This window comes from Corvus cornix, chromosome 1A, assembly GCF_000738735.6.
Source record: "Corvus cornix cornix isolate S_Up_H32 chromosome 1A, ASM73873v5, whole genome shotgun sequence".
Classification (NCBI taxonomy): domain Eukaryota; kingdom Metazoa; phylum Chordata; class Aves; order Passeriformes; family Corvidae; genus Corvus; species Corvus cornix.
Window position 1 is genome coordinate 50,270,181 of NC_047057.1, and position 13,697 is coordinate 50,283,877.

General features: G+C 48.8%; 2 protein-coding genes across 4 annotated transcripts; one reads left to right on the forward strand and one right to left on the reverse strand.

The window, feature by feature from the left end:
- Positions 1 to 841: 841 nt before the first annotated feature.
- JOSD1 (Josephin domain containing 1) lies at positions 842 to 9,718 on the forward strand. Of its 3 annotated transcripts, none has more exons than XM_039570715.1 (5): positions 842 to 887; positions 1,279 to 2,094; positions 7,249 to 7,377; positions 7,495 to 7,689; positions 9,048 to 9,718. In XM_039570715.1, the coding sequence occupies exons 2-5, from the start codon at positions 1,910 to 1,912 to the stop codon at positions 9,145 to 9,147; spliced, it is 609 nt and encodes a 202-aa protein (XP_039426649.1). In that variant the 5' UTR covers positions 842 to 887; positions 1,279 to 1,909; the 3' UTR covers positions 9,148 to 9,718. The 3 variants fall into 3 exon arrangements, with proteins under 3 accessions (XP_039426649.1, XP_039426650.1, XP_039426651.1); XM_039570716.1 differs by lacking the exon at positions 842 to 887 and adding an exon at positions 920 to 1,016; XM_039570717.1 differs by lacking the exon at positions 842 to 887 and adding an exon at positions 925 to 1,010.
- Positions 9,719 to 11,701: 1,983 nt separating this feature from the next.
- TOMM22 (translocase of outer mitochondrial membrane 22) lies at positions 11,702 to 13,614 on the reverse strand. Its single transcript, XM_039570718.1, has 4 exons — positions 13,461 to 13,614; positions 13,243 to 13,361; positions 12,819 to 12,936; positions 11,702 to 12,415 (listed from the first exon to the last, which is right to left on the reverse strand). Exons 1-4 carry the CDS (start codon positions 13,569 to 13,571, stop codon positions 12,341 to 12,343), a joined length of 423 nt encoding a protein of 140 aa, XP_039426652.1. The 5' UTR covers positions 13,572 to 13,614; the 3' UTR covers positions 11,702 to 12,340.
- Between the last annotated feature and the right edge of the window lie 83 nt (positions 13,615 to 13,697).

Below are 13,697 nucleotides of genomic sequence, written 5' to 3' on the forward strand. Positions count from 1 at the left end.
GCGGGTGGCTCGTGATTATTCATGAGGAGAGGCCACGCCCCCTCGCAGCGCGCGAAGCCAATGGGAGAAGCACTGCCAGCTCGGCTTGTTTTCTACACATACACACACACAACAGAGCCCGCTCGACGTGCCCGGGACCGGCTGTCCAATGGGAGAGCTGGGCTTCGTGACAGACAACCTTGACAGCCAATCGAATAAGGGATTTCGAAGGCCTGGGTGGGACCAGGTGCCGCAACAGAGCCCGCCCTGGTGGGTGGGCATTCTCACGGGATAGCCAGTGAGAAGGAGGGGATTTTTCACTGATAGTTGTGTCAGCCAATGGCACAGGCTGGGAGCGCGCCGGCTGTTCCTGCAGTGCGCGGGACCGGCTGTCCCGGCCCGTCGTGCCGCCAGCTCCCGGGGCTCGCAAAGGACCCCGCCGCCCCTCCCGCCCTGGGCTCCCGACAGAAAACCCCTACGCCTGCTCGCCATGCGAGCCCACAGTGTTCATTCCGCCGGCGGGGGCCGCCAGGCAGGACGCCAGCGCCAGTGAGGAAACCCCTCCGGCTGAGGGGCTCTGCGGGCTGGCAGGTGACCCCTGCGGCGGGGGAAGCTGCCTGTCCTGCTCCTCCGCCTGGCCACACACACGCACCACCGCCACAAGCGCCAGCCTTGTGCACAGAAGGAAGCCGGGGGAGGATTTACGTTTGTTTACTCAGCGGGCGATGAGACCGCTTTCGCCCGCGTCCCGGCTCCTTTTACCGCTGACGCCAGAGGGGGCGGGGCCGGCGCCGGCGCGTGCGGGGGGGCGCGCGCGCGTGTGTGTGCGTGCGTGCGCGACAGCGGCGCGAGCGGAGCGCGGCGCGCGCGTGCGCCGGCGCGGGGCGGCCCGAGGGGCCGAGCGGGCGGTGAGGAGGAGGAGGCGGCGGCGGCGGGACCCGACCGGCCCGGCCCGGCCCGGCCCGGCGCCTCGAACCCTCCCGAGGGGAAGGGAGGGCGCCTCGGCCCGGCAGCGAGCCCCGAAGGGCTGGGTGGGGGTTAGACGGGGGCCTCTCCTGAGCGCGGTGGGCTGCGGGGGTCGCTGGGCCTTGGTCGTGGGAAGCGGCTCCCGCACGGGTTGCTGCTGCTGTTGTTGTTGTTTTGGTGGTGGTGGTGGTTGTGAGGACGTAGGGTGGGGAGGGGCGGGGAGGAAAGGTGCGAGGCAGGCCGTGGGGCTGGTCCCGCCTGCCCTATCGTCGCTCCCACGGGTTTTGTGCTGCTTCTCGTTGCTAACGGAGACTTCCCTTTGTCGGAGCGCAGGGTGACCTGTGAGGAATCGCCTTCCCCGCAGCCTGGACTTGGGTTTCTCGTGGCCTAGCAAGAGGCGGTTTCCTTTCCCGAGCTGTTGGCATCTTCCTGTCAGGATTCAGTAGTTCCCAAAGGAATGGAAGAAATGCAGCTGATAAGTGCTTAACCACCCTGTGCTCCCATAGGCAGCACCAGGTGCTGGCTTCATCTTCTCCCCTTTGGCACTTTGCGGGTGGGCCTCTCCTTCTGACGTGGTCTGGGTACCTTTTTTAGTGGCACTATAGACCAAAGGAGATGGAAGAAAAGGAGCGATGTGATAAATTCCAGCTGGTACCTTTACACTAAGGAGAACTGTATATTTTGACATTTTAATTTTTTTTTCTGTGGAGGGGAGGGAAATACTACATTTTATGGGGTATGGGAGGAGGGAGGAAAAATACGTTGCAGATCTTCATGTGGTTTTTAAAACCAGCCGTCAGAGGCAATTACTGAATAAACTGAAGCACAAGAGGAGGGTTTGTAAGCTGGAAGCAGTGCTTGCCCACAAAAGAAAGGGGCAGTGGGCTGCTGTTGTGACTGTGGAGGCAGAAACTTCAGCCTCCTTCATTTTTCACCACCTACTCCCCATCCACCCATCGAGAAAATGAGTTGTGTGCCATGGAAAGGTGACAAGACCAAATCGGAATCGCCAGAGCCATCCCAGCTACCGCCACAGCATATTTACCATGAGAAGCAACGCAGGGAGCTGTGCGCCCTCCATGCCCTCAACAATGTCTTCCAGGACAGCAACGCCTTCACTAGGGAAACCCTACAGGAGATTTTCCAGAGGTACGATGCTCTCTGTACTGACATTAGCTTTCCCTTGTCCTCTGCTGATTGGAGGAATTATCAGGTGTTATTTGGGGGGAAATAGAAAAGAAGGGATTAAGGCTGTGCCACTGCTTTGAACTGAATGCATCTTGGTTTTTTTTTAACTCCAGCCTTTTTTTTTTTTCCTCTCCATGCAGAAGTTCTTTCTCATTTTACTTGTTTCTTAACCTTTTCTGGCTGCCAGTTTTGGGTCCAAGGGCTTTATTGCAGATGCTGTCACGTGGTTGGAGTCCTGTCTTCCTCCCTACTCATCTTAATGCATCTTCTACCTGTCTTCCATATTTTTGCCTCTGCCTTGTGTAGATAAATTATGTTGATGTTAATAATGGATTTGGGGATTACCTTGGGAGAATGAAGGCAGCAGGTCATCGTAAAAACTTACTGGCTTAGTACTGCAACACTTGTCAGTTTTTTGAAAATTAGGAGTTTTGCCAAATGAGTGACTCCTTCCTTATTCAAGAGGTTCAGTGAAGTTCTTCAAGTATTATGGTCTTTTTTTCCCATGCAGAAAGACCCTATGTACTCTTTGAAACTGGATTTAATTTCAGTAGCTGGATGCCTGTTTCCTGTGGCATTGCTAAATGTTTCCCAGCAGCTTCAGATAATTAATAAAGTGGGTTTGAGTTTTATAGGGATGAATATAAATTATTAATGTGGCCTGTGCAATAGCTCATATTTTGCTCAGTGTTTATCTTGTGGTGTTTTGATGCTTTGTGGAAATTCTCCTGCATGAGCCCAAGTTCTGGTAACCCACCACTGATGAAGCTAAGTGATGATGTAGGAGAAGGGCTCTCCTCTGATACTCAACCTGCAGGTGTTGTCAACATGGTGTAAATTATGGCTGAATACCTGTTACCAGCTGTTGCCAGCATCTTATGTTGGTGACAGGTGGGAGATCACACGTCATGGCAGCAGGTGCTGTGGGACAAAGCAATTGCGGTACCCTGTGCTGATGAGCAGGAAGCTGTGTGCGTGTTGCTGCTCTCATGCCAACTGGCAAATTTATGAAACTCGTGCTTGATTCATCAAGCTCATGCCTGTCTTTGGCAAAAGAAATGTGGTGAAGGACAATAGCAAATATCCGATCAAGATGCTATTCATTATAGCATTGTAGATAGAACTCCTGCTGGTGGAGTGGAGCTGGTCCATGGCAGGCTCAAGGCACTCCTTGTCCAGCGTAAACACACTGTGGTTTTGTTCCAGAGCAGCAATTGTCAGAATCTTAATCACAGCTGGATTGCTCTTGGCCTGAAGCAAACAAAGGCAGTTCATGTGGTAGAAGGAGTGTGATGATCTAATTAGTTGGCTTTCATTGTGTTTGGTGAGACAGAATTAGTGTGCAGCACGAAACCTCTCAGAAAAAGACTGGATATTAATCTTGTTGGACCTCTTTCCCTAGAAGGGAGAGTTTATCTTTCATTCCAACGTGGAGTTGTTCCATCCTAATACACACATCAAGATACACAGATTGATTCAGCCCCATGGTAGTATGAAATTATACATGGATATTCCTCTTGGAAATGGATGAACTATAAGATATGCATAGGAATTCCTGCTGCCTTTCTATTTCTGTTGGGTGACTACTGGGGTGTAGCTCTTTGACTTCCCTTTAAGAAGCGTGGATTTAGTTGCCCTTTGTATGTCACTTGTCTTTCCTGTGTCCACTCATATTCTATGTATTGATAAAGGACTGATGAATATTTTTAATAACCTACAAAAATGTTGAGGTCTGATTTTTGAACCCAGTGTTGACAAGGAAACAAAATCACAAATAAGCTCTCTAGCTTTTACCACATTCCTTGGAGAATGATTGAACCACATTGCTTAATCATTAGCTTCCTTTTTGCTGCATCCTATTATGTAAGGCCAGGGTAGTCTGATGATTATCATCTCAAGTGTATGCCAAAACTTGGTCCTGGCACCCCTCTGATTTTGTAGTCTTTCTCTCCTCTTTCCTCTAAAACAAGAAATACCTTTTTGATGTTCGTCTGGTTTTTGTTGCAGGAAGTGTGATTGAATGTTCCAAGTGTTGCATGGAGATACAAACAAAATCTCTTTGCTTCACTGGAGTCTGCGTATTGAGACCTGCTTAGGAAAGACAGCTGCACGCAGGAATCTTGGAGCCCCTTGTGTTAAGACAACATGTTAGTGGAAGTTTCTGATAGAGAAAGATCAGGAGGATTATTACCTGGATTTCTGTCCAACTTTGTCAGTCTTCCTCAGCTTAGTGGCTAGATAAAAAAAAACCAAACCAACAATTTAATTCCTTGCCTAGTCAGAATACTTTAGCTCATGATTGTGGACCCTACTTAGGTATGTGTGAGTCAAGAAGTTGAGGTGGTTCTTGATGCAAGTTTGCTCACAGGTGCCAGTTTTTTGTTGCCCATGCTGGTCACTTCATCGCATTTCTGGGGCTCTGGAACTTATGTGGAGGAACAAAGATGCATGTGTTCTTTCAGCTCTTGAATAAACTTGTCTCTGTCAAGTGGTGCCATGAGAGGGTGCTTCTGCAGCCCAAAGGGCTCTCTGAATTGTAAGGCTTTCCTTGCTCACTGGCGCTCAGTAGGGTTAGTAGGTTGAAACAATGATCTTGAGGAATTAGTTGCAGCCAACTTTATGGAGGTTCTGGAAGAGCTGTGACAAGCTGCAGGTTCTATCTCTGTGATTAGTAAAATACAGCCCCACGGTGGATATTAACAGCTTTTCCTCTTACCATGGTACTATGGGCTCCTCTCCCTTCTGTGGTGAACTCACTTCCCAGACTGTTCTGCTGCAGACTGCTCCACTGCAGAAAAACTCAGGCTGAAGCCAAAAGCTACTTGTCAGTAGCCTCTCCAGCCGTAGTTGCTCTGAAACTCCCTATTAAATCCACTGCTTTCTTCTTGTCAAATGCCTTATGCTGTCAGGGTGTCACTGAAAACAGAAATAAACTCTCCAACCAGTTGGTTAGGTAAGAAAGCTGACATTACTTTATTCAGTGTGCTGGGTGCACGGGGATTGCTCCACCTAACGTGCAGCCGGCAGCCTAACAGACCAGGTTATATGCATGAAACCAGTGTATATTCACTGCATTTCTATTACATATGCATTACATTTCCTGAATACATGCATATATGTTAATTATTTCCATGGATTTATTTGGATATCCGTAGGGGTCTTTTGAGGGTCTTTGATGGTCGTTTGGGAACATCCCATTCCCCAAATTTTCCATTTATGGTTCTGGACCCTCTAATGAATCTTTTCTCCTTGAGAATATCTCAAGAATGTCGTCAGGTCACAATGCACTTCTCTTATCATTCTTTGCCCTGGCACTCTATCTTTGTTCCCAAAACTAAGACATCTGCTAGTACATCTTAATCCCTGATATAGGTAAATAAGGAAGTGCTAGCTGGTACAAGACTATTAGTCACAGATGTAGGGAGTTAACAGAAAGCCACATTAATCTCTGGCATTTGTACAGAGTACTATATGGTACAAAATGAATCATTAGTCACAGATATGGGGATCAAACACTACTGTGCTAAAGTTAAAAAGAATTTTCCAACATCTTCCTCCACTGCTGCATGGACGCCTTTTTAAAGAAATACAATTTGTTCAGTAACAAGGGCAGGAATGCAGAAGGGCTGAGGGATTTTCAGTGGATGAAATACGCCTGCAGAATATGCAGTGTGCTAAATAAAGGCCGAGTGAAAAACGTGCAGGAACATTAGGAGTTTTGGGGATAGAGTTCACAGGAGGGGGAGACAGGTAAAACATGGATGTTTGGATGATATGAAATCTGAACTTTGCATTAGCAGAATTAATAGAGTCCTTACCAATGGAAAGAGCAACTTATCACAACAGAACTCATCTGAGGCTTGACTTTCTTTGGATTGGCATTAAGTGACTTTGCTATTCTCTGTTCCCAGTTTCCCCCGTGCTTGCTTTTCCAGCTGTCATCTTCATAATAATATATCCTGTTTTCCCTCCTTAGAAAATTTCTTAGGCAGAGGGGGGAAACATAAAACCATAAAAATGGCTAACAGGCTTTTTTGCCACGCATCTCCATGTTATGTCTCATATCCGTTATCTGAACTTGTGCAAAGGCTGTTGTATATTTTGGCATGTAACCTCATAGCAGCCCACAGCTTCCTCACAAAGGGGAGGTGGGGGGGCAGGCATTGATCTCTCCTTTCTGGTGACCTGAAGGAATGGCATGAAGCAATGTCAGAGGAGGTTTAGATTGGATATTAGGAAAAGGTTCTTCACCCAGAGGGTGGTTGGGCGCTGGAACAGGCTCCCCAGGGAAGTGGTCACAGCACCAAGCCTGACAGAGTTCAAGAGGTGTTTGGACAATGCTATCAAGCACATGGTATGATCCTTGGGGCTGTCCTGTCTGGGACCAGGAGTTGGACTCCATGTGGATCCCTTCTAACTCAGGATATTCTGTGGTTATATGAACATGATGGATTGTGGTTCAGCATTTTTAGATGCTGTGATGCAATTGATGTCTAAGCAAACTTAGAGGTCAAAGCTGAAGAGATTTGTTCGCATCAGGATTATCTGTTTAGCTACCTGCAGCAACTGATATTTTTTTATCATCTAGCAACAGCAACACTTTAGAAAGCTCCCAATGCCAAGTGTCTTCACAGCTTTGTGTCTGAATACTTTCATTTACCAGTGGAGGAGAAAGAAGAACAACCTTTCCTGCAGCCAGCTTCCCCTGCCTCTTTTTCTCATCCAGTCTTCAAGACTGGTGTTGACTGTTGAACTCTTGAAATTGTAATAGCCATTGTCCTAAATAGCAAACTGGCATTTACTCCAACTGTAAATTGAGGAAAAATCATAATTGAAGCATCCTTCAGAAGTACCAGTCCAAGGGCCAGGGGGGAAGAGATTTGTGATATCTTTTACATCAAAGGCAGGATTTTTGGAGGCATCAAAGTTATTCTTAATGTATTACTTAGTTCCCTCAGCCCGTTTGATGAGGGATAAGGAGGGATGGAATAGTTTGCATTTAAACACAAAACCCCTGAAAATGGGCTTCAAGTTATACAGCAAGTAGTCCCTTTCCAGCTGTGGAGTACAGGTTCAGCAGACACCTGCTAGAGCAGTGTCCTCTTCTGTTTGCAGGCTGTCTCCCAACACTATGGTGACCCCCCACAAGAAGAGCATGCTGGGGAATGGGAACTATGATGTGAACGTGATTATGGCAGCACTTCAGACCAAAGGCTACGAGGCGGTTTGGTGGGATAAGCGCAGGTACTGACAAGTTGTGTAATTCTGGAGGCGGCTACTGTTTGTAAAAATGAGAAAGAGATTGAAGTCAGAGCACCAGAACATAATCTTGTTGATGTCTTGTTTTCTGCACTCTTACAGGGATGTTAACGCCATTGCCCTGTCTAACGTGATGGGCTTCATCATGAATCTGCCCTCCAGCCTTTGCTGGGGCCCCTTGAAGCTCCCCCTCAAGCGACAGCACTGGATCTGTGTCCGGGAGGTGGGAGGCACCTACTACAACCTTGACTCCAAGCTCAAGGTGCCCGAGTGGATTGGAGGTGAAAGTGAGCTCAGGTAGGATTTCCTCAAATCCTTCCCTGTTGGAGGTAAGAAATCCATCCTTAAACAGCTGGCGATTGAAACATGTATGGCTGACCTTCAATTGTAAAAATTTGAGAGTAATAAGGTTCTTGTGCCTCCACTTGGATTTATGCCCCGTTTGTGCAAAGCTAGGGAAATGTTTTGGCAGTGGCGTCCCTATGAGCTCAGGAGAGCTCGACTTTGCCTTTTACGTGTCTGGCTCTGTCAGTGGTGAAGGTGTAGAGGCCACCTCTGGTATTAGTGGGTGACACCTGCAACAAGATGTGCTATGCCCTGCTCCCTCCTCGAACATGAGAGTCTCAGCATTCTTTGCCTCTGTAGTACCAATCTGTATGTTTCCAACAAAAGGCTTTCCAGACTAAAAGTGCAACCTTATCCCTGACAGCAGTGAGAGCTGTTTGTTAGGAATAACTTTTCCTATGTAAGCATATGCCGCCCTTTCGGCTTGGCTCCCCTTCCCTTTTCAATCTTAACACAAGATAGTCGTTGTAAATACTTTGTAAATTTTCACCTGCTCTTGATTGCTGTTTGGTTTCCATTCCATCATGCTGTAAATCCTACTAGCAGCTTTGGTGCCTTGACTAGACTTGTTTTGAGATAGGGATTGCCCTTGTGTAGTACTTGCAGAGCCAGCCATGCCACTGAAGTTTTGGTAAATTTCTGGAGTAAAGTAACTCTCTTATGAAACTACTGTGCAGAGGTTCTGGTGGATTTTATCCTAGATCTGTTGTTCTTCAGCAATAAATAAGGGCTTTCTCTACTGGGAGTTTTGGACATCTGGACCAAAGGATATTGGAGAAAACATTGATTGGACTTTTGTATTTATTGGAAGTGTAATCCGTTTGGTATTAGAAAAAGCTTAGGTGCAGAAAGGGGTTTAAAAAAACACGTCAAATGACCAGGTGATACACTGCTACTAAGGACATCTAAATGATGGGGTGTTCTTTTTTCACAAGGAAAAGATTTTTCCCAGATTTGTTGGAATTATTTTAAGTTACAGTGCGATTCTTGATCTTGGAAATATGAAGAAACTAAACTTGGTTTTAATTCTGTTTTTCCTACCTTGGCAAGTAAGAAAGTAGCATCTATATAGACTCATCTCTGCTGAGGTTAAGATAATGTCTGTCTGATTCTGAGAATTTTCTGGGTAGAGATGGCTGAATCTATTGGGGCAAGTTTGTTTGTGGGTTTTTTCTGTCATAAAATAACTAAAGACTGGGGGTTTCCCCCCATTTCTTGTCACATCTGAATAGTTAGTTGCATTTAGTTGTTGTTGCAGATGACAAAGTTCTAAATTCAGTAGCATTTGTTGATCTTTCTCTTTATGATAGGAAATTTTTGAAACACCAGCTGAGAGGAAAGAACTGTGAACTCCTGTTGGTGGTGCCAGAGGAGGTGGAAGCACATCAGACCTGGAGAGCTGACGTGTGACCTGGGCTGACTCTGTCCTCCCACTACAGTTCTTCCCCTTTACCAAACTCCTGATGTCCTAAAACCTGGATAATGGGTGCCCCGACTCTTCTCGTCTGGAATTTCCTTTGTTAGGCTCTTCTCCTCCTTCCTTGGTGCAATAGGGCAGTGGAGCAGGACATTGGGGGTGGTGGATGGGGAAGAACTGAGGGCAGAGTGGAGGAAACTGGAAGGCAATCACTTTAATTACAAGGTTGATGAGCTGCAGTGCCCTTTGGCCAGCTGGAAGGCATCGTGCTTTTGAAGAACTGGGTTGGGGGAAAGAGTGCCTGGAAACCCTTGGCTTCCCTTTCCCCATGTGGTTCAAGGCTGCGTGTGGTGGGACGCTGCTCCCTCCAGCGCTTGTCAGGAAGGAGCAGGGGCTGAGCACGCTGCCATCTCTTTACAGTTCTCTCCCTCCAAAACAAGTTGTCGTGAAGACATTTGCAATTCCTAAGGGTCTCTCAGGACACTCAAAACACTAGGAATGGTACGGTGCTCAGCACGACCTTCTGCTTCTTAGGGCTGGTTTGTGCCAGGAATTAGGAAACAATAATAAAACCAGTGTCATCTTCCAAGAAATTCTTCAGGTAGCTAGAGGATTCTTCCCCAGGGTCTCCAAGGATTTATGTATGTGGTGAGCGGTTGTTTGGCAGTGTGTGTCTGGCTAAGGTCACATGGAAACGAGCAAGCACAGGCTGACTGAGGAGTATCAAGTTTCTGGACTGAAGAGAGGCCACAGTCTGCTTAGGTTTCTTCATGCTACGGTAGGGTTTTTCTTAGTATTTTTTAACAGTTATTTTGGTTTTCTGCATGGTCACCCAGTAGTTTAGGGACTCCTTGGAGAGAGGAATAAAGCTGAAGAGGTTTTCAAAGAAATTAATTCCCTTTATTTTCCTCTCTCCAAAAGTCTAGCCTACAGTCACGGATATCATGTGAAATGAAAGAGGTCAAGTTATAAAATAAAAATGGGCTGAGGAGGGAAGCCTTTATAGCAGTCAGTTTTGCCCTCTTGTTGCTACCAGCCGCTGGTGTGGGAGCTACAGAGGGTCCACCAGAACTTTCAGGCATTGGAAACACCCTGGCTTGGTAGTTGAACCAACCTCTCCTTTAGTGTTGGCCAACAAACATTCCATTAATGGGTGAATTGCTTTTTCCTGCCTTCCATGGGGAAGAGAGACTAGACATGGAGACACCAAGAGGAATCTCCACCAGCTGTTTCCCAGTCACCCAGGCGAGCTGTAGTTCAGCCATGCCTTCCATGGCAGGAGGAAGAAATGGTGAATTTGGAACTGACTCATTGTGTTTAGCGCTTCCTGGCTGAGCTGCTGTTTGCTTCCATCTTTACATGTCTTGGTTGAACAGCAACCTCTGGGACCTGATGGAGCTCGAAGAATCCTGTTCCATCATGCAGGAAACTCATCACTGATGTTTGAGCTGGTGAAAGGAGGGCTTGTAACGACCTTTCTCAGTTACTTTTCTCTTCAGAGCTCTGCAAACGCATGAGCAGGTGCTCGAACCTGAGAGACCACCTAAATGGCACCATCCCAACAGAGAAGAGAGGCCACATGAGGACGGGATGATGGTGTTTGCTGACCCCTGGACACCTGGCAAGCACTCTTTTGCAGTCCATTGAGCACAGCCTCCCATAGTCAAGGGCAAATGGCTCTTAACGTTTTAAAAAGTCCTATTTCGTAACACATTCCAATGACCAATACCAGCTGGCAGAGTTTTTAAACACTTTCCAGGCAGGATGTTCAGCCTGCAGGCATTCTGCTCCTGACTTGAAGCCATTTCTTCAAGAGGGGAAAATATTAATCTCAACAGCAACATTTTCTATGCTAATTGAAGTTGCACTTTGGAGAAAAACCCTGTTTGCATGGAAACTGCAAGCCAATGGATCAGTGCACAATATGCAAAGATGTTTTAAAATACTTTGGGGCTGCTTTCCTCTCCTTGTATGTCAGCTGCTTTCCCGGGGGAGAAACAGTGTGATCCAGCTGCTCAGGTAAAGGGAAAGTGTATGATCACATCCCCGTGGAAGGTGAGGCTGCTGTGCCCGAGGGTGGGTGAGCTGGTCCAGTCCCACTGCTCGGGAGTGGGGAAGCCCCTCTTTGTTTTCTTGCTTGTTTGGTTTTGTTAGAGCCTTGTCTTGGGTTTGTTTACAGAGATGTATTTTGTTTAACCAAATATTAAAAATGGAAAAAAAAAAAGTTTCCATATAAATGTCCTATCACTTCTGTATGTTCAATTGAATTGTTCTGTAACAAAGTATGTAAAGGATAAATAAATTTTTTTTTCTTTGGTTATAAAACCACCTTTTTGTGAGTTAAGAACCTTGAACGGCGGGCACTGGTGCTGAGGTAAGATCACCTCCCTGAAAATTCCCTTAAGCCACGCAAGGCTTCCCCACCCCTCTGAAGGTGACAAAGCCACGTTGGTGCCTTCCGCACTGCCAGGCTGTGCATGAAATGGAGAGATCCCTACCCAGAAATCCCCCAACAGCTCTGAAAGAACTGAGCCTCCCTCAAGGACATCTATTAAAACCACACTGCTCAGGTTGGATTTATTTAATATTCCATACAAAAAAATACGCAGCTGATGTCTGTTCTACTTCATGAGGCAGAGAATCTGCATGGATGTGATCGTCTCAAACCTGGCCTGCTGCTCCCTCGGTTCTCACACACACACACAGCTGCAGTGAAAGTGTTTCTGCAGATGCATCTTCCCAAAGAGTGTTTTCCATGGGGTATTGATTGCCACCGGCACCCCTCCTTCCTCTGCTGTCCACCACTGTCCTTCAGCTCCAAATCAGGCAGGAAAGCATTTGTTCTGTCTGACTGCTGCTTTTCAAAGCCTGACCTGTGCCCCGGGGTGTTTTGTGGGGGCAAGAAGCTGGCAGAGGAGCTCCCCCGGTCCAAGTCTGTAACTGGTTATGGCATACTGATTGAATAAAAGGAAATACTCATGATTTCTAAAGGAGAGGGGGATGCAGACAGGAGCCATCATCAGGTCCAGAGGGGGGCTTCCCTCCCTTGTTATGAACAGGTCAATGTCCCAAAGGAGAAGCAAAAATAAAAAGAAAAAAATGCCCTGGCCCAACAAATCAACAGTTCAATATATCATAATCGCAAGGTCTTCCCACTTGATACGAATCCAACTCAGCTCCCGCAAATTAGATTTTTCCAGACAGTGGAGGCAGGGCCCCTGGCATTCCCCCTGAGAGCCCTGTGTTGGGTCCAAGGAGGATCTGGAAAGAAAACAATCAATTCAGGGGTTTCAAGGACACAAGATGCCTTCCCATGGTGTCCCCCCCCCCGCCAGGTATTGGTAGCACTTTGCAGCACCAGTCCCACGCCTGCTGCAGCAGCCAAGACCAGTGCCCAACAACAGCCCCTGTTTCAGCCCCTCACAGCAGATTTTGGCTGGTGAAAGCTAGGTTAGGATTGCCGCCAGCCTGGCACTGCAACTGGGCACGATTGTCCTGTTAGAACATCCAGACAGAGCAGCTGGTGGGATGAGTGAGGCCACAGCACACAACAGACTGCACCCTTCTTCCCAAGCTCCCTCAGCAGCTGCTCACAGCGGGATATGCAGGCACTCCCGGCCAACTCTGCAGGGCCGGCAGAGAGGGCTGGGCCTTCCTGCCTCACCTGTCGCTGCTGCAGCTGCTGCTGTTGCTCCATCTGCAGTTTTTCGGTTTCAAAGACGACAGGAAGAACCAGAATCATGAAGGAGGTGGTCCCAATCCACAGAGCTGCCCTAGAGAATCTACCAAGGAGAAAGAACATTAAGAATCAGTTCTTTAGCCACTTATTGGCACAATCCCGCGCTTCCCTTCCGTGCCTCAACCATCAGCCTTCCCCCATATCCAACCCCGAGCTCCAGGGTATCCCCTTATCCCCGCCCTTCCCACGCCGCCCATAAACAAAAAACGTGGCTCGCCGCTCCCCGCAGGCCCCGCACTGCGCTACCAGCAGCAAAGCCACCGCGAAAGCCGGCGGAGCCGCCCCGCGCCCCCGCTCTGCCCGCCGGGCCTGCTCCGAGGGGCTCCCGCTAGGCCCGCCGCCCCCTCACCTGTACATCTTCTGCGCTACCGTCAGCGACAGGTCGAACGTAGCCCCGGCTGCCGATCGGACGCTCTCGGGGAACATCTCCGTGAGTCCCCACAGCCGCTCCGCCAGCGTCTCGTCCAGCTGCGGGCGGCACCACCATGTCAGGCCCCGCCGCACGACCCTGCGCGCCCCGCGGGGTCACCGCGCCCGCCCGGCCTTCCCCGCCGCCCGCCCCGATACCTCCTCGTCGTCCTCCTCCTCCTCCTCGAGCTCGTCCTCCAGTTCCTCGGCCTTGCCCGCGCCGCCCTTGGGCAGCAGCTCCTCCGGGGACACGGACGCCGCGGCCGCCATCGCCACCAGACAGGACGGAGGGCGCGGCGGCCAGAGCGCCGCCGGAAGCGCGGCGGCCCTCCCGCCACCCAGCCCGGGCGAGGCAGCGGCCCCTGGCGGCGCGGAGGAGCAGAGGCCGCCCCCCGC

Coding starts and splice junctions, on each gene's coding strand:
- JOSD1 (XM_039570715.1), top strand. CDS start 1,910: ATGAGTTGTGTGCCATGGAAAGGTGACAAGACCAAATCGGAATCGCCA. Junction 2,095..7,248: donor CTACAGGAGATTTTCCAGAG/GTACGATGCTCT, acceptor TTCTGTTTGCAG/GCTGTCTCCCAACACTATGG. Junction 7,690..9,047: donor GGAGGTGAAAGTGAGCTCAG/GTAGGATTTCCT, acceptor TCTTTATGATAG/GAAATTTTTGAAACACCAGC.
- TOMM22 (XM_039570718.1), bottom strand. CDS start 13,571: ATGGCGGCCGCGGCGTCCGTGTCCCCGGAGGAGCTGCTGCCCAAGGGC. Junction 13,362..13,460: donor AGGAGGAGGACGACGAGGAG/GTATCGGGGCGG, acceptor TGCCGCCCGCAG/CTGGACGAGACGCTGGCGGA. Junction 12,937..13,242: donor GTAGCGCAGAAGATGTACAG/GTGAGGGGGCGG, acceptor TCTCCTTGGTAG/ATTCTCTAGGGCAGCTCTGT.